Genomic DNA, 27,250 nt, shown 5'->3' with positions numbered 1-27,250 from the left:
TGTAACGATTTATTTTACATGTCCTTTAATTTTACTTTAATTTAAAGTATGGTAAGTGCCCATACATGTTATCTGGGTTCATATGTAGTTGTTAATTTGTAAAAAAAAAAAAAGTTAAAATATGAGATTCTTAACAATTATTTTACAGACAGAACATACTTAGTTTTCACTGTACTTTTGTGTGTCAAACTACATAATAGCATATTAGATTCTTCCTCTCTATAATGAGTGCATTTCCCATTTTATACATAACCCATTTATACATAACCTTTTCAAAGAAATGTCAGCGGGTAAGGCTCGTTAGTACTACTGTAGTATGAAGAACCGTGTTTGCCTTACCAAAATAACAGATTTAAAGAAGAAATAAATTGAAACGGGGATATCAGAATGGGGGAAAACACTTCTATAATCAAAGGCTCCATCTTCTTTGCATTTCTGTTAGACTCTCCTTTCAAATTCCACACCTCAATTTTACAACCCTGATGACATCATCGGGGTTATTTAGAAAACTGCATTCAGAGGCACATTAGCAATAGCCTGTTTTGGCAGGCTGCAACACTTCTTGTGAGGAGTACACTGATATACATGCGCAAGTTGGACTGAAGCTTTAATGGTTTATTTTATTTTAATTTATTTGGTTCTTATTTTAACAATGATACATAAGAATACACATATACGTAAATAAATCATAACAAATTATATCAAAGGAAGAAAGAATCATTATTGACTCATTATTATTATTATTGTCAATAAGCCTTTAGCTTATTATGCTTATACCCTTTTTACCTCAAACGAAATACAAACAATACAAAACAATAGTCCCAAAATACAAAATCAAACATTTCATTCACCATTACCAATTTGATGAATATATGACGACAGGTGACTCCCATTGACTGTATATTAATGGTGTCTCCTGGCAAACACCTGGGGGGGTGTCGCTCGCACGGGCACGGGCACGAGCACGCACTCGTCTCGCACCGTGAGCGCGCCGCGGTGTGGTGACAGTCGCCATTTTATTTTGAAAATCAAACTGAACTGGGGGCGCAGCGACTCTTCAATTTCGTCAAGTTTGTTGGGAGAAACAAGAAGGGATGAACATCTGAATTACTTTCTTGGAAGCACGGTGAGCTTTACAATATGTTTGTGAAACAACCGTCGACAGGTTTATACATAACACATAAGCGGCGATATTAATACTGAGGATGGCCGTTAGCCACCAACGCGAGGGGCGGTCTATTTGCTGGAAAGCAGCTGTCATATTGGTCACATCCAGAAAGTAACAACTCGTTAATTTACCAACGTTTCTCGTTTATTGTAGGTCGTGTTTTATAGTTGCATTGGTAATTTTGCTTGATTCAATATTGACATTGGCTCGATGTAACGTCTATGCGTCGTTACAAGGTAAGTTAGTTAGCATTTGGAAATATATTGATAGCGATCCCAAAGACTAGTCGGAGTCCGTAGAAATAAGATAACTGCTAACGTTAACAGGGTTAGCTTATGCTAATGTTAGCTAGCACGATCGCGCAAAAAAACCCATCCGCAGTACTCGCGGCCTTCAAGCTCACGGCCGCTGTGTCACGGGTAGGACATGTGTAACACTCTAAAGGCCTTAGTGGCCAGTCACTTTGTCAAAAATGCAGTTTTAAATCAGCGTTAAATACAGCGTGATGTTAATTGCTTTTGTGGACCCGTAAACGGCAGCGTGAAAGGGGCTCATGTTGCTAATGTTGGCTTTACCTACATGCTAATTTGATAGCATTAGCTCGTAGCCCACAGGGACTAGCTAACATTTCACCGAGGTTAATGTTAGATATTGACCACGGGTGAGTGAAACTGTTACAGTAGAGCTGTGAATGTAGGATAAAAGCGGAAGCGTTTAGCAGAGTTAATAATAATCGTTAATTCTAGTGGAAGTTATCCGGTAAACATGTTGGCTAAGGTTAGCTGAAACTTCCCCGTAGCAAGTGTCTCCCAGCGCTATGATAATATTAATATGAGTGTTAGCTATGTTTCCATATGAGTTAGGACCCCGAAAGGTGACTTTTGTTTGAAATCCATTAACTAATCTAGCCAGCTATAATTTGGAAGTGAAATAATGACCGCTTTTAACGTTCAGAAACATGTAGATTGCTAGCGAATAACTTAACATTTGCTATATCCGCTTGTCCTTTGTTTCAGTGGGTGATTTTTAGCTCTCTCATCTGTCGATTAGTCAATAGAAATTCCTAGATAGCGGTTATTGTATCGTTAACATACGTACTTTTGTATCGTTTGATAAAGCTGGGGAAGACAGTATGATAAATTGTAAACGGAGAAGTTGGTTAGCTCAGTGAGCTAGCTACCTAAGCTTTGAGTCTGTGTGCAAGATATTTGGGTTCAGTTCGAGGCCTAGTGCAAGCTGCTGGCACGTTAGTTTATATAACTTCAATATCTCCGTTAAGATAGCGCACAAAACTACATGGCGTTGACCTCATGTTGGGATGTTTTAACAGATAGATGGCCGCGCAGCGGACGTTAAAATATGTTTCACTGAACCTTTGGGTCTGTCATGCATCTAGGCCTCAAAGCCCGTCACAATATTTTGTCTTGTCAAAGGATGGTAAATATTGTTCAGCATGAAAGTAGACTAAAGCAGCTCCACGTTAACGGCAGTTCACCATGGAATACCCCCCTTTCTCTCTCTTGCAACTGTATTGCAAACCTTATTGTTGTATAAAACCTTTTTTTTGTTCTTTCATTACAGATGCTGAACTTGATTTTAAACTGAAGGACTTCACCTAGCACCGAGAGACACTGATCGACAAACTCATTTGGAAGCCGATATTTTTCACACCTTTTGGGGGGGGGGAGCAGAAGTAACCTATCACTGAAGTGACTAAAGGGGAATAATGGTGATTTTGCGCCGTGCTCGGCCGCCTGCTTCCGCCCCAACCAGCAATGAATCTTGACTCGCTCTCGCTGGCTTTGTCTCAAATCAGCTATCTGGTGGACAATTTAACAAAGAAAAACTACCGAGCCAGCCAGCAGGAAATACAGCATGTAAGTGGTGGCAAAGACATTAAGTATATATATATATATATATATATTTTTTTTTTATACACATCTGTCATAAGAGATCTTATGGCTGGTGTGTGTGACTTTGTCCACATGTACTGATGTTTTCCCTGTCGTCTTCCAGATTGTAAATCGTCACGGTCCTGAGGCAGACAGGCATCTACTACGCTGTCTTTTCTCCCATGTGGATTTCAGTGGCGATGGTAAAAGCAGTGGCAAGGACTTTCACCAGGTAATTTTTGATTAGAAACACATTGATATTTCGGATTTTTTCGGTTGTGTTTCTGCATAATTACATTTTATATAACAAGGGAAAACAGTGTTTCGGGGCAGTATTTGTTATTGTTTAGCTCCTTAAAATTTATTCTCTCATTATGAACAACAGTTGGCTGCTCTTATTGCAAGCTAAATTCATAAGAGATGCACAAATCGATTGGCCACCCGTTGAAAACGGCCGGTTTTCAGCTGATCGGCCATGGCCGGTGACCAGCCCCAATTGGTCTCATATATTCAGTTTTTTGCCAATCACATTTTCTGTACATAGCCGCACTATGGTTCATGTTGCACACACAGCAGCTGCTGCAGCATAGACAGAGTAGCCACAAACACACACAATATGCGTGTTGAGTGAACATGGTGCACAGACAGTACAGCCACACACACAACATGCCGGTCACACGCACAGCGTGACAGCCACAGCCACAACATGCATGTTGTGCACACAGTGCATAAACAGTGTAGCCACACACAACATGCACGTCACGTACACAGCGTTACAGCCACACACACACAATATTCATGTCACACACACAACATGCACGTTTAATGCACATCAGCAGCTGCGGCACAGACAGTATACAGCCACACACACGTCGTTGGTGTGGAAGTTTTTCAGCATGAGTGAAGACGCAAAGCTTGCAGTTTGTAATACCTTTGATACCAAAAAGCTGTGCAGGAACAACCTTGAAAACATTTGGATCGAACTCAATGACGCACATAAAAAAAACCATCACCCCGGTGAACATGCCCAATTTCAAGAAGAAAACTGTAAGTTATTTAAATAGTTAATGAACATACAATTGAATTTCAGTATTCCATTAAAGAAAAGTTACAAAAATGTTTGTATGCTGTCAGTTATAGTTCTTAGAAAGAAAGGAAATGTATAAAAGAAAATCTTTCTTATTAAATTCTTAAAAAGAAAATCCGAATTAGCAATTCAGACTATTAAAAAATCAGAATCGACAAAGAAAATTCCAGTCGGTGCGTCTCTAAAAGCCATTGAGCAATTCATTGGTTACTTTTTTATAAGTAAATTTATTAGACACTCATCCTTGCTTTCCCACTATTTTTTTTACCACGTTGTACTTAGACTATTGACAGCTGTAGCCATCATGATACATGGAATTCCAGTGAGAAATGTCACCATGTAGCAGTTAATAGTCTAACCCAGTCAGGACCAATTTAATTCTTTCAAGAGATAAGAAGTCCTTACTGGGGGTGAGAGAAAGGGGTCAGACAATTACATATACATGGATAGCCAAAAAAAAAAAATCCATCCATTTTATCCATTATTATCTGGGACCAGCTCGCAGTGGTATCAGACTGAGTAAGGAAACCTTACTTATTGTGTTCTGGGTCTGCCCTGGGGTCTCCTACCAGTAGGCTGTGTCTGGAACACCTCCAAAGGGAGGCATCCTAACCAGGTGCCCAAACCACCTCAGCTGGCTCCTTTCGATGCGAAGTAGCAGAGGCTCTACTCTGAGCTCCCCCTGGATGTCCCAGGTCCTCACCCTATCTTTAAGGCTGAGCCCAGACACTCTTCGGAGGAAACTTGTTTCAGTTGCTTGTATCCGCAATCTCATTCTTTCAATCACTACCCAAAGCTTGTGACCGTAGGTGAGGGTTGGGACGTAGACTGACTGGTAAACTGAGACTTTTGCCTTCAAGCTCAGCTCTTTCTTTACCACAACGCCCACAGCACTGCTAATGCTGCACCAATCCACCTGTCAACCTCACACTCCATCTTAACCTCACCCATGAACAAGACTCGAGATACATGAATTCCTTCACTTGGCGTAGCAACTCACTCCCAGCCCAGAGGGAGCAGTCCACCGTTTTCCAGCAGAGCGCCATGACCTCAGATTTGGAAAAAACAAATAGGAGAAAAAAACAAGATCTAAAATGCAAAAAATACTAAGAATGAAATTGAAAGTGAAACCACAATGAAAAAGTGTTTCATATTGACTTAATCACAGTCCTCTAGCAAAACATTTAGACTCAAAATATTTAGAGCAATAGGAGCCATGTTAACACTTGAACACACATCAGCTATGGTAGTTTCATTTTGCTTTTCAAAAATGTGACAGGTACACTTGTGAGATGGTATGAAACTAATGTTTGTCTGGAAGCTAATCAGTGCTTAAAAGTTTAAATGATTGGATTATTCCTGTAATGTTTTTTCCTTCTTTTGTATATTCAAGAAACCTATTGGGAATTTCTCATTTTTAATAATTAACCCAGCGCTAATCCTGAAACTCTCAGGACATGAATCTGAAAGTATGGATTAAAAACAAAGATTGATTAAATTCTTGCCATTTGCTAGCAAAATATCCTAGAAACTAGAACAATGTTTGTGCTTATTGCCCTAGATATTTAGTGCAGTACATGTCAAAGTTTCACTCATGTAACTGTATACAATAAAAGATAAGTAGAATCACTTACTATCTCAGCCCTGGTTGTGATTCAGGGTGTTTTGTTTTGAGTTTGATATACATTTGATAAGTCTGACACTGACCATAATGCCTGACTGATGTCATCTTAACCATAAGCATAAATCTACAGGCTTAAGACCAAAATAAAAAGCCTTATGTTGGTGGGGTGGGTGTTTGTGGGTGCTTTCGTGCCTTACTTTGAAGACAAGTGTTTGTCTTCAATTTGAGTGGCCAGTGTGAATTTTTAAACTTACTTTATTATAGAAAAGATGGCAGCTATTGGTTGCCCTAGTGGGGAAAAAAAAGAGTATTCCTTCTTTTGGGACACTGTGTGTATTCAGCAGTGTTAGAAAATTAAACCTGGCTGATGGGGCCAGCGATAATGTTTTCTATCTGGAAGAGAAGCCCAGTGTGTAAACGAAGGAGACTGTGCGCTTATAAATCTCATACAACTATGTACTCTGCACTGACAACGTTTCCCTCATGGGTTTTTCATCATTTTACACCCATCACTTTAACATTTGGCACAGTTCACCCCACACCATCTCAAAATTGTATCACTGGGAAATTTGTAACTGTCATAATTGTAGACATGTGAGTTCATACTACTTATTGCTCTGTATTGACTCTTGTGAGAGACTTACCGTCTTATCTTGCTCTTCACTTGCTTCTATTCTCTTTCCTGTCTTCTTCTCCTCCTTTTCAACTTGCCCAAGACACAGTTTCTGATCCAGGAGTGTGTGTCGCTGATATCAAAGCCAAACTTCATCTCTACTCTGTGTTACGCTATCGACAATCCCCTGCACTACCAGAAGGTAAGGAGCACTTGTCTGAATTTTATTATTATTATTATTATTATTGTGGTAGCCTGAATATATGCCAGCCCTTTAATGATAGAAAAATTCATACCCGAGTGAAGACACACACATAGGTTCAAGCTCAATCAAAAGTCATCATTATCAGTTCTGTATCATAGAAAACATTGCACTGGCTTTCAGTTGACTCCCATAAACATCCACTCAAACACCCATGTTTGTACAGAATTATTGCAGGTGTGTAGGAATAAAAAAAAATAATAGAGATTTTCATTTCCGTTAAAATGTTTTGCGTTAATTTTCTTTCAGAGTTTGAAGCCATCGGCCCACTTATTCACCCAATTGAGTAAAGTTCTTAAGCTCAGCAAGGTCCAAGAGGTAAGCCTGCTCTACTATGGCCTTCATTAATTACCAAACTGTCAAATGAAGATGGTCTGTTTTGAAATGGAAGAACATATTAGAATGTCAGTCATTTATTTCCTAGGTGATATTTGGCCTTGCTCTGCTCAACTCCAGCAACGCAGACCTTCGGGGTTTTGGTAAGTAATTCTAATAAAGTTTAACATGTTGAAACTTGTAGCAAACATGATCTGAAACCATGTTTTAAAGTAGCAGCAAACATGTTATGTGCAGTGAGAAGTAGTACAATTTTTAAAAAAAAAATAAAATTAAGTATTACAATTATTTCTAGTAGTGTGGTTTTGTATTCAGCTTTGGGTGAAATATGCGTGGCACACAAATGTCCTTTTGTCCTTAAACAAAATTGGAATGGACAACGTATGCATTCTTGTTGTGTCGTATTCAGTTCATTATAATCCTTTCCTTGCACTATAGGCAGGCCAGCATTGTTTTTTGTCTAACCAACTATTAAAGCATGGAGTAGATGTGGATGATAAGGTAACTATCCCTTGTGGGCTGTTGTATTCTCAGACCAGGAGCAAAAAATAAAAGAACTGCAGTAAAGGGACTGTGTGAATGTGGAGAAAATAATCCTGTAACTTTAAATGAATAGCTGTGATATATGAAATATGCTTTGAACAGTATAAAACCATTGGTACAGCATAACATAGGTAACACTAATTCCCACAGACTACTGAAGACAAAGAAAATATAATGTGTCAAAAGTAGATTTAATGTCAAGTGTTACAGTCTTCACTGTGTTCACAACACAAACTAAATTTAAACACCCATGTAATTTGTTGTTGTAATTACTTGTCTGAGATTGAAGCAAGATTTGAAATACACCAAACACTGAGACAAACATGTATTGGCTGTACAGGCTATACACTTCCTTGTGCTTTTCATCAAGTTGTGCTAAAGAGTGTCAGTGGGTAAGAGGAAAGAGGCGTTTACCTAAAGTTATTTATAGTGACCACAACACATTATTAAGCAATGCAGGAAACAGGCAAAATGGGGTTTTTGTCATTGACTTATCGGTACAAAGTAAACTGCAGTCTATGTTTTCTAAACTCATTGTTTCTGTTTCTCAGCTGCGCAGTTCATCAAGCAGAAACTTCCAGACCTCCTGCGGTCATACGTTGACGCAGATCTCGGAGGAAACCAGGAAGGTGGCTTCCAAGACATTGCCATAGAGGTCTTACACCTACTGCTCTCCCATCTACTGTTTGGCCAGAAGGGAGCCAGTGGGGTAGGCCAAGAGCAGATCGACGCCTTCCTCAAGACACTTTGCCGAGGTATGGGGGATCAGTATGAACTTGTTGTGACCATCTGGGGCAGATGTTGAAGCATATAGATACCTGCAGTTGAACATACTTTGCTCTGTCAGTCTGAATAGAAGTGGTACAAATCTTGTTTGAATGTTAGATTATGTCACATTTGTTTAATCGTGTTTTGTGTTTCAGATTTCCCCCAGGAGCGCTGCCCTGTGGTGCTCGCACCACTGCTGTACCCTGAAAAACGGGACATTCTCATGGACAGGATCCTGCCAGACTCGGGGGAGTTAGCTAAGACCATGATGGAGAGTTCTCTTGCAGAATTCATGCAAGAAGTTGGCTATGGCTTCTGTGCAAGGTGAATTTATGTCTTATTTTCCACAACTAACACATTCATGTTATATATTTCACATCCTTCTGTGTCTACAAATCCCTCCGGTGTAGTGCCAATGAATACAGTGCAATCATAGGAAATCTGCACATTGCAAGACCACTTAAAGCCCCACTCCAGTCAGTGTTACTTCCTGTTTAACACTTAACGTTCTTGTGGTTAGACGCCAGTTAGACGTAATCCATTACCATGGCAACCAGATTTCCATTCTAGTACACTGGTGATGTGTCGGAATGGTAGTGATATTATAGCCTAACCTGTCCACTTACTACGGCATTAACTATATAGACTAGATAACTAGTAACAGATAGGTGAAATCAGATGATCGCTTCTTTATTGATGGATCATCTATCCTAAGCAATGACAACTTACTCTAATTTAATGTCCGTAAGTTTTCCTCTTCAGTGGCCAGGCCCAGTTCAACAAGGGTGCAAAAACATGCATTACACTATTAGTTTAATATTTTGTACCCTCAGTTGAAATTTGAATAATAAAAGCCAAGCACAGCGAGGTAGGTCTTAAGTGCAAGGGCTGTGAACATCTCCGTGTGCACCTGCTATTTGGTTCATGTATGTGCAGCAGCGCAATGTTAAAAGGACTGGATGAAGGTGAACAGGGCTTATAGATCAGTGGGTGTGGTGATTTATTAAATGCTTTCTCAGCCAGTCACATCATTACTCTCATAGCTCTGAGATAATTGTGCCAAATTAATCACAGTAAAATATGATAATGACAACTCAACATACGGAAAGCTTTTCTCCAGGAAATGTCTGGAAGGTAGAGAACGTCTCAACATGAACACACATCACCACAACTCCAAAGACAGATGGAGTAGTTTTTTCATTAGTTAGGTACTATAATGACAATAGAAATAATAATTTTAAAAAAAAACAACAAAAAACAAGGTGTTATTGAATTTGTTGATGGGCCTATGCCCAATACAATTTGTGTTTGATTTGAAGTGACATGTGAATCTTAAGGTTGTGTGATAGATGATAATCAACACTGACCTGCCTGTCCTTGTGTCTCCAGTCTGGATGAGTGCAGAAACATAATCCTCCAGTATGGGGTGAGAGAGGTGACAGCCAGCCAGGTAGCCAGGGTCCTGGGCATGATGGCTCGTACCCACTCCGGCCTAACTGATGGCATCCCACTACAGGTGAGTTGGTGATGTGTTGCAAGGGTTCTGCTAAAAGTCTGAGGTCACTTTGGCACCTGTAGTTTGGTTTACTTAATTTACACTTTGATTGTAGTCCATTTGTGATCACACAGACGTATTATAAACCAAGGATAGCTCAGAATAAGCCTCTGCTAAAAACAAGGCAAAAAAACATGACTATTTTGAACTATGAGGAAAATTTCTGGTTTTGAGTTTGCTAAATGCTCAAATGCTCTGCCACGTGGTGCTGGGCAGGTAAGATACTGCCGGTTAACCAGAGCTTTGTTGGAAATTGGCTTCTTATGAGGACTGATGAGAGCATTAAAATCATAACATTGACCTCAAAGAGCCTAAAAAAGTCAGAGAGCCAAAGAGTTGGGTAATAATGTATAATATGAAGACTCACTCAGTGTCATTGGATTCAAAATTTTTAAAATATTTAAGATATCGGTTGACGCTAGTGTTGGTGCTCTGGCTTCTAGGTTCTTAATATTTCAGTACATGTGAACATGTTCTGTGTTGTGTTTTCAGTCCATCTCTGCTCCTGGAAGTGGTATCTGGAGTGATGGTAAGGATAAGAACGACGGCTCGCAGGCACACACGTGGAACGTTGAGGTTCTTATCGACGTAGTCAAAGAAGTGGTAAGTTTATGTAGAGTTAGCTTTAATAAAAAAGAAAACCTTTCTAATTAGTTTGTTTTCCACTCACTGCCACAGACAACAACTAAACAAAAATATCAAGATCAGTTTTTATACCAGATTGTTATCAAAAGCTACTGAGATTTCACTTGTGGATTTTTTTTTCTGTACCCTAGAATCCCAACCTGAACTTCAAAGAGGTGACATATGAACTGGACCACCCAGGCTTTATAATCCGGGACAGCAAAGGCCTGCATATTGTGGTGTATGGCATTCAGAGGGGATTGGGCATGGAAGTTTTCCCTGTCGATCTCATCTATCGGCCATGGAAACACGCAGAGGGACAGGTAACTAACCAACGGGATGATGATGTGGTTTCAGAAGTGTTTAACTGTAGTGGCAAACTTAGATGAAGACTGAAAGAAACATGATTTATTTCTGTGACTCAACACAGTCCAGTATGAGTGTTTGAGGTTGAGTCTTGTATTCCGTCTTAAAATATCTTAACGGCTATGTTTCTTTTTTCAGTTGTCATTCATTCAGCACTCCCTGATAAGCCCAGAAGTGTTCTGTTTTGCTGACTACCCTTGCCACACTGTTGCAATCGACATCCTTAAGGCCCCACCAGAGGATGACAACAGGGAGATTGCAACCTGGTACGGAGCTTGTAGCTTTGCCACTATTCAGGCACATGTAGCAGTTGCTTTTTGAAATTCTCCCAGCAGTTCTTCACCTAGCACATCCTTCAGCTGTCATTCATTCAGCACTTTCTGATGCTACAATGTGTTTTGACTGAGTGTCTTGAACTCTTCACAGGAAAAGTCTGGACCTGGTGGAGAGCCTGCTTAGGCTGTCTGAGGTGGGCCAGTACGAGCAGGTGAAGCAGCTGTTTAGCTTCCCAATCAAGCACTGCCCAGACATGTTGGTGCTGGCATTGTTGCAGATCTCCACCTCCTGGCACACACTGCGTCATGAGCTCATCTCTACCCTAATGCCCATCTTTCTGGGCAACCATCCCAACTCTGCCATTATTCTGCACTACGCCTGGCATGGACAGGTTGGTGTTAGAATCTGTCCTGCTATTAATGCTTGTTGTTGTTTGGACAAAAGCTATAGTTATGGTCAAGATTATGCCTGTGTACTTAATAAACCTGGTGTTGTTTTGTTTTTTTTTCTCCAGGGACAGTCTCCCTCCATCCGTCAGCTAATTATGCATTCAATGGCTGAGTGGTACATGAGAGGTGAACAGTATGACCAGGCCAAGCTGTCTCGCATCCTGGATGTGGCGCAGGACTTGAAGGTTCGTCAGAATAGACCAAATAGTTACTGACATGACAGCTGTTCTGAACTTAAAACCTCCAAGCCAACAGCAGAATGCTCAGGCAATAATGTTTAAGCACTACTACATTGAATGTGTTCCTCCACATGTTTTTCATGATTTACCGTTAGATAAAATTTCATTGAAAAAGCAGAAATTGGAGGGTATAGAGCTATATATTCTATGGTGGTGTGTTCTTTATCTCCAATATAGTTATCATCCTCTTGATGGTTGATAAGTCTGTGTGTTTTTGTTTTCCTCCAGTCTCTATCGATGCTGCTGAATGGTACTCCATTTGCCTTTGTTATTGACCTTGCTGCACTTGCCTCTCGCCGTGAATACCTCAAACTTGATAAATGGTTGACTGACAAAATCAGAGAGCATGGGGTAAGTGTATGTATTGATTTTAAGTAAAGTTGGATCAATAGAGATTGTTAGCTTTCCTGCATATGATATATTTTACAATATATTTGTGTTGGATCTGTGTGGCAGGAACCTTTTATCCAGGCGTGTGTTACATTCCTGAAGAGGCGGTGCCCATCCATTATGGGGGGTCTGGCCCCTGACAAGGACCAGCCCAAAAGTGCCCAGCTGCCCCCAGAGACCTTAGCCACCATGCTGGCCTGCCTGCAGTCCTGTGCTGGGTGAGACACTATACTGGACCGTTAGCTTGCCTGCTGCTTTTAAATAACTGTTTGACCTTTTTTTGAATGAATGTTTAATCATGTCGCTTTTGCTCAAAGTGAAACCCAACATTGTTTGTGCTTTGACTATATAAGAATCACAAGTTATTTGAAGACACCAAATAGTCTTACTCCTCCATACTCTGTGTTTTTATTTTTTTATTTTTTTTTTGGTAACTTAAAGATTCATTTCACTTTTTTCCCAGGAGTGTGTCTCAGGAGCTGTCAGAGACGATCTTGACCATGGTTGCCAACTGCAGCAATGTAATGAACAAAGCTCGGCAGCCGCCACCAGGGGTTATGCCAAAGGGACGTGCCCCTAGCACCAGCAGCCTGGATGCCATCTCACCTGTACAGGTATCTCCATGTGAAAGACTCATCACGCCTCTGCAGGAAAACTTTGAAATGCCCTTTCATGTAAGAACTTGGTGTCAGTTAAATTGATCTCTATTCCTCACTTGCTTAAAAAATGCCCTTTAAATATAACAGATTAATGTAATAGTTGTATGATGTTTTTTTTTAACTTTTTTTTAAAATGTATTTTCAATGAATGTCATGTATATGTTGCTTTTACATGCCTCACATTTGTAGCACTGACTCACCCCATCCCTTGCCTAATTCTCTGTCTTGCTCTCTCTCTCTCCATCTCTTGCCTCCTCTCTAGATGGACCCTCTCTCTGGGATGGCTTCCTTGAGCCTGGGAGGTACGGCCACCTCCCACACTCAGAGCATGCAGGGTTTTCCCACCTCACTGAGCTCAGCTTTCAGTAATCCCCAGTCCCCAGCAAAGGCCTTCCCGCCCCTCTCAACCACCAATCCCAGCACACCATTTGGGGGCATTGGCAGCTTGTCCTCACAGCTCCCTGGTATGGACTCTGGTACTATGCTATTTTATTATTTTCTTTTAAAAATGCATATATTCATACTGAATCAGCAAGTCGTACTGCATTACATTGACATTTGACTCAGTCTTACTCAGTTTTACTGATAAATGAGACTGAAACAATTTCCTGTGGTTGCTAATTTTGTTAATAAATATTGTGTAAACAGTAAGCCTAAGCAACCTGTGGCATAGTTGGGGTTAGATCTTTAAATTTATTAGTTTGTATCAAGTTGTAAAATTGAGTCAAAAGCCAAAAGAAAAACATTTTGTTAAAGGGAACATTTTTGCAGGACACCCTGTTTAGTCACTTTATACTTTCACATTAAATTAAATCAGATTCATAGTGAGAAGGTCTAGGGATGCACCGATTAAATTTTTCTTGGCCGATTCTAGTTGCTGATTATTATTATTTTTATTTTTTTAAAGCCTGACCTACCAATACCAATCCCAACCAGTACTGATTTTCTTAAGCTTGATATAATTAACAGCCTACAAAAAATAAATTCATTAATTAAAAGAATCTACCTGTTCTTCAATAAACAACTTCATGGTCTGCATATCAAACACTAAACAGATTAAACATCTCCAGATGAAAACAAAATCAAGTGCACCAGATTACGTAACCGTATGACATTTTTCTACTTTTTCAAATGAAAATAAAGTGCAGCAGGTTAAACAACCTCATGACACTTTTTTTTTTTTTTTTTTTTTAACTACTATGTAGAATTTCCACACAGCAGCCAATCTTATTTCTGACCGGCTGCAGCGCGGTGACCGTCAGGGGGATGAAGTGCATGTATATATAATCGGGTTTCTTGTCTGCATGTTAATGTACTGATGTTCTCGCTAGTCAGCGCAGCCGCAGTGTGTCGCCAGATGGGCTAATATAATCGGCTTTATCAGTCAGAAAGACCTGCCGGTCCAGGTCTGAGCAAATCATTTGATCGGTGCACCCCTACAAAGGACAGTAGTTCAGAGGGTGAAGTAGGTGTAAAGTGAAATAACTCAAGTGTTACTTCCAGGTCCCCTGGGCTCAGGCATCGGCTCTGGTATTGGGTCTGGCCTGGGGATGTCGGCAGTCAGCACCGATCCATTTGGCACCAGGAAGATGAGCACACCAGGCCTGAACCCACCTACCTTTCAGCAGAGTAAGATGAAGGCCTGTAAGTGGTGGTGGTAGTGGTGTGACTGAGAGCCCCGCCCTGCGCTGCTCAGCACTGTATTTCCTCTGCAATGATCATGATTATTGTCTTGATTGGAAAATTTATTTCTAATGCACCATACTGTGCTTCACCATCATGGTGTACAAGATAAGTCTCACTGGTCTTTGTAAGACTTGTACTATGCTAACCTCCTGTAAACATTTAGCTGAATTATTTCAATTTCTGTGTCATTTTTGAAATGTCATGCAACGTATAAAATTCATCAGAGGAAATACAGGTCAGTCTTCCATTCCTTGTCTGCTTATGCTGACAGCCCCACTTAGTGTCATTTGTTTACTTTTTAATCATCAACAAGAGGTCTAACCTGAATGATTGGTTGGCATGCTTTTTGATGCTTCATATTTATAACTTTGTACAGATTTTCACAAATGACTTAACCCTTGTGCTTCACTTTAAACAAGTTGCACTGTTGTTAAAGGACAAAAATGCCCACATCAAAAAAACAGAGTGAATTTTTTTTTAACCAACTTCAATCCTAATCATCACTAACAATATTCATTCATTTGTCAATCAAATGTCGGTTTTTGAGGGAGACACACAGGGAGGGGGGGCATTGTGACCTTTAGTACCATAATTTCTATCTCTCTAACTGTACACACACACACACACACACTAATTTCCATACACGCACACCACTCTCCGACATCCATATCAGCACACACATATCATTTTAGTTGCATACATTTAATACATTGGTCTGCAGTACTCCATAATCCAGCAGCAGTGTCCCTAATGGAACCCAGGAAAATAGCATCTATTTGTCCCATAGGGCAAACATGTGAAAATGGCTCAATCTGGTGGAAAAAAAGTAAAAACTACAATTTTGAAGCCAGGGCTCTAGGTTGAAAGCCTAATATAATAAAATGCATGATTTTATGTTGTAATGGCTGTGAGAATTTACGATAGGGCCATTTTTGTCCATAAGGATCCGAGTCTTTATTTTGGCTACACAGTTTATTATAGACTTATTATTGGAGCAGAGGTTGAACTTCTAAAATTCAGAAAAAAAAACCTTTGTCAAGATTTATGCCATATGCATTAATGCAGCCAAAACGATGGAAAAATCGCAAATTTAAAATCCATAAACATCGCTAGTGAGGCACAAGGGTTAATTACTTGGCTCATGCTTCATGTGTGAAAATATTTCTTTTTCTGCTTCTCTACCAGCTGACCTTTCTCAGGTGTGGCCTGAGGCAAACCAGCACTTTAGTAAGGAGATAGACGATGAAGCAAACAGTTACTTCCAGCGCATCTACAACCACCCACCTCACCCGACTATGTCTGTGGATGAGGTAAGTAGCTCTGTTACTCATTTGTTCTCAGTTAAAACACAAACAAAAATGCTTTCAGTGGTTTATCAGCCCATGTTGATCATGTCACATTCAGTGTTCTCAATTATAATCTTCAAGTTCACTCATCTCCCACTACATTATGCTCTCCATCTAGGTGCTGGAGATGCTACAGAGGTTCAAGGATTCAACCATCAAGCGGGAGCGAGAGGTGTTCAATTGCATGCTTCGGAACTTGTTTGAGGAGTACCGTTTCTTCCCCCAGTACCCAGACAAGGAGCTGCACATCACTGCCTGCCTTTTTGGCGGCATTATCGAGAAGGGTCTTGTCACCTACATGGCCCTGGGCCTTGCCCTCCGATATGTTCTTGAAGCGTTAAGAAAACCTTATGGATCCAAAATGTATTACTTTGGAATTGCCGCTTTAGATAGGTTCAAAAACAGGTATTAAATTTTTTCTAGTGCAATCAATATTAATGGTAGTGTCAGTCATCTTCTGTCAGGCTAACAGATATCTTATATATTTCTAGACTAAAGGATTACCCTCAATATTGTCAACACCTGGCTTCAATTGCCCACTTCTTGCAATTCCCCCACCATTTACAAGAGGTAATCAGGTTTCCTTAATTTATCTTTGCTCACCATTCTTAAATTCTTCCCCTTCACATGCTGTGGGAGGAGAATCACTTTCAGATAGATTAAATCTCTCGCTCTGCACCTTTCAATATCCTGTGTGTGCAGTATATCGAGTATGGCCAACAGTCACGGGACCCTCCGGTGAAGATGCAAGGCTCCATCACCACCCCCGGAAGTCTGGCACTGGCACAAGTACAAGCACAGGCCCAGTCGCAGCAGCCTGGGGTCCCCAAAGCACCACAGCCAGGTCAACCCAGCACCCTCGTCACCACCACTACGACTACAACCACAGTAGCCAAGACCACCACCATCACAAGACCCACACCCAGCAGCTTCAAGAAGGATGTGCCTGTGAGTTTGGCTTTGTTGATGTGTTGTCAATACTCAGTTTTATTATTTTTTTTTATGTAAAATCGGCACACTGTATGGACTCACATCTGTTGCAAAGGTAATTGACATTGTTCCTACCTACAGCCCTCCATAAACACTACCAACATTGACACTCTGCTGGTGGCCACTGACCAAACAGAAAGGATTGTAGAGCCTCCAGAGAATGTCCAGGAGAAAATCGCTTTTATCTTCAACAACCTCTCTCAGTCCAACATGACACAGAAGGTAAAGGGAAACAGATAAAACATTACTGAATATCAATAGTCAAAGAAGCTTTTATAAAACCGTATTTGCTTTTGTCAGGTTGAAGAGTTGAAAGAGACGGTGAAGGAGGAGTTCATGCCCTGGGTTTCTCAGTACCTGGTGATGAAGCGTGTCAGCATCGAGCCCAACTTCCACAGTCTCTACTCCAACTTTCTGGACACTCTCAAGAACCCTGAGTTTGTCAAGATGGTCCTCAACGAAACATACAGGAATATTAAGGTGAAACATTTGAGGGATAAGGTTACTTGAGGGTTTTGAAGAATTTTTTTTAGCTCTTTCTTGTTTGCTGCTCACAATAAACTGACAATACTTGCCTTGTGTAAAATAGTATCCCTTTTCCACACATCCAACAAAGCTGGATTTAATACTGTGCAAGGCACTGGTTTTAGTCATTTACACCCGAGTATCCCATATTGAATTTTTTCTTAAATTCCTGATAACCACAGTTACAGCACTGCTGAAGAACGGTCATAATTTGTAAAATACTGACTCTTATCTCTCCATTTCTTTCAGGTCCTGTTGACCTCTGACAAGGCAGCTGCCAATTTCTCTGATCGCTCCCTGCTGAAGAACCTGGGCCACTGGCTGGGCATGATTACACTGGCCAAAAACAAGCCTATCCTCTATACAGTAAGTTTGTAACAAGCTCTGTTGTATCATGATGTGATGGGTCTCTGGTCTGCTTTTGGCTGAATTATTTTTTCTCCTTCTCCCAGGATCTGGAGGTGAAGTCTCTGCTACTGGAAGCCTATGTGAAAGGCCAGCAGGAGCTACTTTATGTTGTTCCCTTTGTGGCCAAAGTTTTGGAGTCCAGTCTACGGAGCATGGTAAGCAAGATAAGAAATAACCTCACTCCACTGCCCAGTATAAAATGTCATGCTGTCATATTTGCTTCAGACAAAAATAACTTTCTCAGATACTGTTAAATTGTCTTATACATATCTGATTCTACTATTTGATGTCCTTTTGATTCCTCATAGTGACTTTAACTCGTGTGTCTCTGTCGTAGGTTTTCAGGCCACAGAACCCTTGGACCATGGCTATCATGAATGTTCTCGCTGAGCTGCATCAGGAACATGACCTCAAGGTAATAGATTACTCTGCCTTGTTGCCACTTAAATCCATGCAGCAATCAAATCCAGTTGAACTCAAAAAAAATGTAATTATTGTACAAAAGTAAACAAAATCTAAGTGAACATTTATGAATGTGAAATGATCTCTCACACGGCTCTCTGTTTACTGCAGCTGAACTTGAAGTTTGAGATTGAAGTTCTTTGTAAGAACTTGTCTCTGGACATCAATGATCTGAAGCCGGGAAACCTGCTGAAAGATAAGGAGAAGCTTAAGAGCCTGGAGGAGCAGCTGTCGGCACCAAAGAAAGAGACAAAGCCTCCAGAAGAGATGCTCCCAGTTTCTACCACAGGTGAAATACTTCAATTAGTGATGCTCTTCTTAACCTACACTTCAATTTCAGATTTAAGATTTGAGCTGTACTTCAGTTTAAGTTAGGCATCAGTTAAAATGTAAGCAAATCCTGTTTGCCTCTCTGCTTCTTACTGAGCCTGTCATATGTTTAGTATAAACTATCAAGCCTCCAAATGAAGTTCATCTTTATTAGATTAGACTTTGAATATTAAGTAAATGTCACATCTCGATAAGCTTAGTATTAGTTGTTTTTGTTGCTTTAATGCTTGCTTTCTGTTTATTTTGTGTGGATATTGTGTTTTTTCTTGGGATTTTAATCAAAATGGTGTTTTGTGACCTACAGGAGACTTTGCTCCATTTGCAGCTCCTCCATCAACCCCAGCTGCCACCACCACCACCACTTGCACAACCACTGGGCCCCCCACCCCACAGTTCAGCTACCATGACATCAATGTGTATGCCTTGGCAGGCCTGGCCCCACACATCAATATAAATGTCAACGTAAGTATTGAGTACCTGTGAGCCCACTCAGTTAATAATGCTCCAGTTGCAAGCACTGCAGTGTCAAGACACACAAAATACAAGCCGGATAAGAATTAAACATATTTGTATCTTGTAAATCCTTTTTGTTTTTCTTTTCTTGACTTATCTCTCATGCTCCCTCCATCTCTTCTCTTTAGATCCCTCTACTACAGGCCCATCCTCAGCTGAAGCAGTGTGTGCGGCAGTCAGTTGAACGGGCCGTCCAAGAGCTGGTGCACCCTGTGGTTGATCGCTCTATCAAAATTGCCATGACAACCTGTGAGCAGATCATCAGGAAGGACTTTGCCCTGGATTCAGAGGAGTCCCGCATGCGTGTGGCTGCCCACCATATGATGAGAAATCTGACCGCTGGCATGGCAATGATCACCTGCCGCGAGCCGCTGCTCATGAGCATCGCCACCAACCTTAAGAACAGCTTTGCTGCTGCACTTAGAGTAAGCTGAACGCAAACACGACGGCTTATTTCCCTTTTTTACTAGTGCTCCATAATATAAAAAGACAGCACAGAGAAAGCAGGAGTTTGAATAGTGGAGACAAAGATCTCCTCATTATTGTGTTCCAAAACACATCTCCATTTGTTATTGCATTTGTTCCCTATGTACTCATCCTCCCCTGTGTTTTTGTCTGATCACTTGTACCATTCCCGCTTCTTTAACAAGCTGTTTATTCCCTCAGGCACCAACTCCCCAACAGAGAGAGATGATGGAGGAGGCTGCAGCCAGGATTGCCCAAGACAACTGTGAATTGGCTTGCTGCTTCATTCAGAAGACAGCTGTGGAGAAGGCTGGCCCTGAAATGGACAAGAGACTAGCCACGGTGAGAAACCACTACCACTCTTTCTGTTTGGATGCTTGAGTTTTAATTAGCATGATGACTAAAAATGCACCTCTAGTAGTTTATGGTTATATTATGAGAAGTATTTTGATACATGTCATAATAGACTGCTCTGGTTTAGCCACATGCTGTATTAACATGTAAATTAATTGTGCAATGCCTTTGTGTGTGTACATTGTTGTATTTTTACTTTTAACCTAAATATTTAATATGTTTGTCTTGTAGGAGTTTGAGCTGAGGAAACACGCACGCCAAGAAGGACGTCGTTATTGTGATCCAGTCGTGCTGACTTACCAGGCTGAACGTATGCCTGAGCAGATCAGACTCAAGGTAAGACCGCTGTGACATGTAGTCAACATTCTAATATCTAAATACATGTGTATATATCACACACACCTACATATGTGTATATGAACATAAAAGAGGTGAAAGGGCTTAAGTGACCTCTAACAATAGGATTTATTACCTTGATTCATCCTACTCCATCTCACAGTTTTAAGTGCTGTACACAAGTTGAAAAGACCTGTGAACATCATAATTCCTGCCTACATGCTGGCTAGGTCTGATTGGTTCAAATCAAACTACCTGATGTCATTTATGAACATCTGCTCTGTCTGTTATGAGATTTCATTCATATAAATGTGCTTTTGGGAACAACATATGTAGAAAATCACATGTGGATCAGTTCAGCCGCCAGTCAGTTTGCAGTGTGTGAATGTAATTTGTGTGAAATAACAGAATGCATGTGTATGTTGCAGGTGGGAGGAGTGGACCCCAAACAACTGGCTGTATATGAGGAGTTTGCCAGGAACGTTCCAGGTTTCTTGCCCAGTAATGATCTCTCTCAGCCCACTGGCTTCTTGGCTCAGCCAATGAAGGTACGTTTTTATTGATTCATTTCTTCCCCTTCACCCCCAAAACAAACAACTTGAGCTCTCCTTAGTGTTATCATCTCTTGTCTTTTCAGCACTACAGTGTATCAGAAACTGACTAAAATACTACATGTGTTGCAGAGGGGTGTTGTAGTTTTAGACCCACAGATCTTAATTCCGTCTCTGCTCTTCTTTTTTTTTTTTTTTTTTTAACAGCAACAGGCATGGGCCACAGATGATGTTGCTCAGATCTACGATAAGTGCATGGCAGACTTGGAGCAGCATCTTCACGCCATCCCTCCAGCTCTTGCCATGAACCCCCTGACCCAGGCCCTGCGCAGTCTGCTGGAGGCTGTAGCCTTGGCGAGGAACTCCAGGGATGGCATCGCAGCCCTTGGCCTGTTGCAGAAGGTAGGAGACAGCCATATCTTTCAAGTCCTGCAGCTTTCATCCATTGACCGTTTCCACCACAGTTTTGCATTCCACTGTGTCATACGATGCACCTGTGTAGTGGTGTAGTGTTGAGGAGTCAACGTCTAGAATTTAACCAAATTGTTCTCTCTATTTGGCAGGCTGTTGAAGGTCTTCTGGATGCCACTAGTGGGGCTGATGCTGACTTGCTGCTCCGCTACAGGGAGTGCCACCTGCTGGTACTTAAAGCCCTACAGGATGGACGTGCCTACGGACCACAGTGGTGCAACAAGCAGATCACCAGGTCAGTCAGGACATATTTGATTTCAGTAATGCACCCTCATTATTTGGTTAATCAACACTTAACATAGAACTGGTGTACAGCCTTGGGATATTGAAATATAAAGGTCTCTTTAAACATCACTGTCATGGACATATTGAGTCAAATTAGGTGTCTAATTAGCTTGCTGTGTTTCCGTTACAGGTGTCTGATTGAGTGCCGTGATGAGTACAAATACAACGTGGAGGCAGTGGAGCTTTTGATCAGGAACCACCTTGTGAATATGCAGCAGTATGATCTGCACCTGGCACAGGTACACAGTGTATCTTACAGTCATTTACTAGTTTATTTTCTTTTTATAGTTTGATTTGGGGTTTGGTGTGAATACTTGTGCAGTCAAATTTTATACATTACTACTTAAGATACATTTGTGGAGATTTGTTTTCACTCAGCCTTATTTAAAATGTGTCTAAATGTCCTAATCACATGGTTCGGTGTGATGTGTAGGCACTGTTTATCCTGCACCTTGACCAAGAGATTTGTGAATCAGCAAAGCATTTGTGTGTCCAGTATGAGCTAACATGAATTGTTTTCTTCCAGTCAATGGAAAACGGACTGCACTACATGGCAGTTGCATTCGCCATGCAGTTGGTGAAGCTGCTGCTGGTGGATGAACGCAGCGTCAGCCACGTCACAGAAGCTGATCTCTTCCACACAATTGAGACTTTAATGAGGACCTGTGCACACTCTAGAGCCAACGCACCTGAGGGGTAAAGAACTACGATGTTAAATCATGAAAATACTTTTAAACATCGACCATGTTAGTTCCTGCATGTAATAGTTTTAAAACTGACTCCGCTGTGCTCTCTTTCTCCTCCTCTCTAGTCTTCCCCAGCTGATGGATGTCGTTCGCTCCAACTATGAGGCCATGATCGACCGGGCTCACGGCGGACCCAACTTCATGATGCACTCCGGGATCTCACAGGCATCAGAATATGACGATCCTCCTGGCCTGAGGGAGAAGGCGGAGTATCTCCTGAGGGAATGGGTCAACCTGTATCACTCTGCTGCTGCTGGCAGGGATAGCACCAAAGCTTTCTCTGCTTTTGTTGGCCAGGTACATGTCATTTATCAGTTAGCCTAATGTTCCAAAATCATTACGACTCTTCCTCCTGTTTATCTCACGTCTCCGCTCTTTTCTTCTCCCTTTTAGATGCACCAGCAGGGCATCCTGAAGACCGACGACTTGATCACAAGATTCTTCAGGCTGTGCACAGAAATGTGTGTGGAGATAAGCTATCGGGCTCAGGCCGAGCAGCAACACAACCCAGCAGCCAGTGCAGCTATCATCAGAGCCAAGTGTTACCACAACCTGGATGCCTTTGTAAGGCTCATAGCCCTGCTGGTCAAACACTCTGGAGAGGCCTCGAACACAGTGACAAAAATCAACCTCCTCAACAAGGTACAGCAACCTGATGACCGTTTTTATCATCCGTAACCTGACAGTCTATCAGTATAACAGTATAAATACTGCTGGAGACATTGGACCTGTTTTTACTTGATTCTTAACATGCTCTACATTCTGCCTGTAGGTGCTGGGTATTGTCGTTGGGGTGTTGATCCAGGATCACGATGTCCGTCAGACAGAATTCCAGCAGCTGCCGTACCACCGCATCTTCATCATGCTGCTGCTGGAACTCAATGCCCCCGAGCACGTCCTCGAGACCATCAACTTCCAGACACTCACAGCCTTCTGGTAGGACATAGATCCACCATATCTGAAGGGTCTCCTCTTACCTGGGAACTGTGTGTGGTGGTTTTATCATCACATTAACTACCCAGAGAAAAAGTCTTACATTTCAAATGATTGTCTCTTTATTCTTGACTCAAGTTCCTTTTTTCATTTGCAGCAATACCTTCCACATCCTGAGACCCACCAAAGCACCCGGCTTTGTGTACGCCTGGCTGGAACTCATCTCCCATCGCATCTTCATCGCCAGGATGCTAGCACACACACCACAGCAGAAGGTATGAAGAATAAGACAAGACTCATTCTCACACACTGTAAACACATTCAGTCTTGTACAGATACATCTATGGTTTTTTTTTGGATTTTTTGGTGTTAATACACTGATGTTGTCTTCCAGGGTTGGCCCATGTACGCACAGCTGCTGATTGATCTCTTCAAGTACCTGGCCCCTTTCCTGAGGAATGTAGAGCTCAACAAACCTATGCAAATCCTCTACAAGGTGCTCTTTCCTTCTTCCCTTTATCTAGTTTGCAGAAATAATTGCTGCACTGTATCAGTTTCATGTCTGACTGAACCTTTCTCTCAGACTTCAGTATTACTCAGGCATTCTCCATTAAGTTCTCTATCATAGTTGATTATTCATTCATCCAGCTATTTTGATTTTGACAGTTATCACTATTCCAGCGTCACAGATCTGCTTATGTAGCTACGAGTCTCATTTGTACCGTATGTTATTGAGTTACATTTTAAATGTTTTAATTTACAAAACATGCAACTACTCTGTTAACTGCTCCTGTCTTTCCTTGTTATTGGCTGTTTCAGGGCACACTGCGAGTGCTCCTGGTCCTGCTGCATGACTTCCCAGAGTTCCTATGTGACTACCATTATGGCTTCTGTGATGTTATCCCACCCAACTGCATCCAGCTCCGCAACCTCATCCTCAGTGCCTTTCCACGCAACATGAGGCTCCCTGACCCTTTCACACCCAATCTCAAGGTAGGAAAACACACACACACACACACACACTGCTACACACTGAGTGACGGGCTTAGAAGTGTGGCTTGTGAAAGTATTCAGTTGTTGTTTGTCATGATGTATTTAGTTTGGTTGGAGTGCTGAACACCGCTTGTTGCCATGTGGATTAGGGGTCTATAGTGGAATCTCTCAAACTTTGTCTAGCAGATTGACAAATGATCTGATAAATCTGTATCTTTATCACCTCCGCTGCTGCAGGTGGACATGCTGAGTGAGATCAACATCGCTCCCCGTATCCTCACCAACTTTACAGGCGTCATGCCTTCTCAGTTCAAGAAGGATCTGGATTCATATCTGAAGACCCGTTCACCGGTCACTTTCCTGTCTGAGCTGCGCAGCAACCTGCAGGTAGGAGCAGTGTCCATCTGCGTTAAGTTAGTAGTAGTTTTACACTTCAGCTGTTAAGAATACAATTTGGTATTAATTTTTTTTTTTTTTCTTTTTGTTTCCCAGGTGTCAAATGAGCCAGGAAACCGCTACAACATCCAGTTGATCAATGCTCTAGTGTTGTATGTAGGCACACAGGCAATCGCTCACATCCACAACAAGGGCAGCACCCCCTCCATGAGCACTATCACCCACTCTGCACACATGGACATCTTCCAGAACCTGGCCGTGGACCTGGACACAGAGGGTATGTTTTCTTTCAGATAGTAGAGAAGTGCTGGACTTTTTTTCAGTTTATTATTGTCAGTTTCAATTTCGTTAAGATTGACAGATTAGCAGTCCAGTAAAGACAAAGGCAGTCTGACGTTAGATAGGTTTTCTGCAACTTTCTACATTTGTTTGTGCTCTTTTAAGAGCTAATGTTATTTAATTGATGATTTTGTAAACCATCAACTTGTAACTCAAAGCCAGACTTATGAATTCAACACCTGCACTCATGTCTTTTCAGGGCGTTACCTGTTCTTGAACGCGATCGCCAATCAGCTACGCTACCCAAACAGCCACACTCACTACTTCAGCTGCACCATGCTTTATCTGTTTGCTGAGGCCAACACTGAGGCCATCCAGGAGCAGATCACCAGGTGAGTCTGACTGCTGGCTGAGCTCAGCACCACTGCATTTGTAGGCTCAAAGTCTCATCAGGACGGCTACAAAAGTATGTTAGCAGATCATCAGAGGTGCTGTTGGCTAAAACTTTCTCTCCCCTCCTCCAGGGTTCTGTTGGAGAGGCTGATAGTGAACCGGCCTCACCCGTGGGGTCTCCTCATCACCTTCATCGAGCTGATCAAGAATCCTGCCTTCAAGTTCTGGAGTCACGACTTTGTGCACTGTGCCCCCGAGATTGAAAAGTAGGTTCTCCTTCTGGGATAACCAGAATAACTGAGCCTGCACAACTTGTTAGCAGGATAAATTCATTGTTGGTGTTGCTGTTTTTATGATGATGATAATAATAATAATAAAGAGAAGTAATCTTTAATCTCTTACTGGCCTCTCTCTCCTCAGGCTGTTCCAGTCAGTAGCCCAGTGCTGCATGGGACAGAAGCAGGCCCAGCAGGTGATGGAAGGCACTGGTGCCAGCTAGCCTGTGAACCAGTCAGCTCGAAGCCCTCGGGAGAGATACCGCGGCCTTGACCCACTCCCCCACCACACACCTCCCTCTTTACTGTTGGCACTGGATAAACTGGCAACCACAGTTATTTGAAATGTGGACAAAAGGACTACTGCTCACGGATCTAAAGAGTTAGATTTTTTTGTTTATCCCTTTGGGGCTGAATTCAGATGGAGAGAATGGATTGGGACATGCTGTTTAATATACTTTTTTTGATGCTTTGATGTAAATATTGGAAAAAAGGGAGAACGGAAGAGTAGATAAGTGGAGAGCAATGAACATGTCAAATAAAAATGTATCCTGACATGTAAAGACATCTAAACATATTTTCACTCACTACCAAAGTCCTTGGTTTGCTTCCCTCCCACACAAATCCTTTTGTTCTGACTTTTTTTTTTTGCTTTCAGAGGCTGAATGGTAGATGATTGAAGAAAAAAAGCTGCCTGCTACTTTCATTTAATTCCTTTTTATCCCTGAGCGGGACAGGAAGATGTAGTTAGTCTCCCAGGTGGGGTGGGGGTCTACTCCTGGTGTGTTGGTGGAGACGGTTTGTTCATTTCAAACCGGCTCTGAAAGTCTCTCCCTGGCACTTGTAAAATTGTGCAAAGTGAGAATGGTGACATCGTATCTTGACAATTTGTACAAAGATCCAAATTGAAGAACAACAATTGAAGGACCAATACAGCCCATTTTGTAACATTTTGAATGTTTTGTAAATGTATTGGTCCATGTGTTGTATTTTGTAGTCCTTTCTAGTTTGCCTTTAGTTCTTGCTACTTAATTGCAGTATGCATACATAAAGGAAATAAAGCATTCAAACTGCAGCGCATCTGTTTTCATTCAGGAGTAGAGGAGTACCGTGATGGTGCTAATATACCTGCTGTTTATTAACATTCATATACATCTAATACTCTAATATTGCATTAGTTTTCTTGGTTCCAGGTCCAGATGCTTTTACACCACCACAATCACAACTTGTATACCTTCTTTTGAAACATTGTAATGTTTTGTTAAAAAATGTGAAATGTTCTGCTGTACTATGAACATCCAGAAGACTGGAGGACGTGTCGGGATGACTACAATGTTGATACTCAAATGATAAATGGCTCATAACAGCTAGATTTGAAGGTATTTGAGGTTATCCAATTTAACGACCCCAAGCACTGGTTAACTTTTGGCATTATTTAGAGAAAGGCATCAAATTTTTCCCCTAAACTGCATTAGGATGCTTGTCAGAGCAAAGATAGGAGTCTGTTGCTCTCTTACTAAACATTGACTATCTTAGAACAGATTCAGTTAATCTGGAACTTTCAAGGGTTTTAAAACATGAGCATCAACATCTGTATGTCATGTGCTAGTCTGAGGGCAGATGTTGTGGTTTGTACCCTGCAGATGAAAGCTTTTCCAATTT

General features: G+C 41.5%; 1 protein-coding gene across 12 annotated transcripts; it reads left to right on the top strand.

The window, feature by feature from the left end:
- Positions 1-982: 982 nt before the first annotated feature.
- Positions 983-26,663, top strand: cnot1 (CCR4-NOT transcription complex, subunit 1). Of its 12 annotated transcripts, none has more exons than XM_042411900.1 (49): positions 986-1,126; positions 2,750-3,045; positions 3,185-3,292; positions 6,494-6,586; positions 6,896-6,964; positions 7,071-7,125; positions 8,077-8,280; positions 8,449-8,617; positions 9,683-9,809; positions 10,341-10,451; positions 10,625-10,795; positions 10,977-11,104; positions 11,265-11,505; positions 11,629-11,748; positions 12,031-12,153; positions 12,259-12,410; positions 12,656-12,806; positions 13,114-13,327; positions 14,355-14,480; positions 15,723-15,847; positions 16,002-16,288; positions 16,375-16,453; positions 16,586-16,831; positions 16,955-17,095; positions 17,174-17,353; positions 17,648-17,764; positions 17,851-17,961; positions 18,144-18,221; positions 18,380-18,557; positions 18,903-19,060; positions 19,240-19,536; positions 19,778-19,918; positions 20,162-20,266; positions 20,695-20,814; positions 21,025-21,219; positions 21,381-21,523; positions 21,704-21,812; positions 22,100-22,269; positions 22,385-22,616; positions 22,713-22,961; positions 23,092-23,255; positions 23,410-23,527; positions 23,647-23,748; positions 24,072-24,245; positions 24,483-24,632; positions 24,738-24,918; positions 25,180-25,312; positions 25,445-25,579; positions 25,734-26,663. In XM_042411900.1, the coding sequence occupies exons 2-49, from the start codon at positions 2,944-2,946 to the stop codon at positions 25,810-25,812; spliced, it is 7,161 nt and encodes a 2,386-aa protein (XP_042267834.1). In that variant the 5' UTR covers positions 986-1,126; positions 2,750-2,943; the 3' UTR covers positions 25,813-26,663. The 12 variants fall into 12 exon arrangements, with proteins under 12 accessions (XP_042267835.1, XP_042267834.1, XP_042267831.1 ...); XM_042411897.1 differs by having other exon boundaries at positions 16,577-16,831; XM_042411892.1 differs by having other exon boundaries at positions 12,656-12,866; positions 16,577-16,831.
- The last annotated feature ends 587 nt before the right edge of the window (positions 26,664-27,250 follow it).

Source organism: Thunnus maccoyii, chromosome 5 (assembly GCF_910596095.1).
Source record: "Thunnus maccoyii chromosome 5, fThuMac1.1, whole genome shotgun sequence".
Lineage (NCBI taxonomy): Eukaryota > Metazoa > Chordata > Actinopteri > Scombriformes > Scombridae > Thunnus > Thunnus maccoyii.
This window is presented reverse-complemented; position numbering and strand designations above follow the sequence as displayed.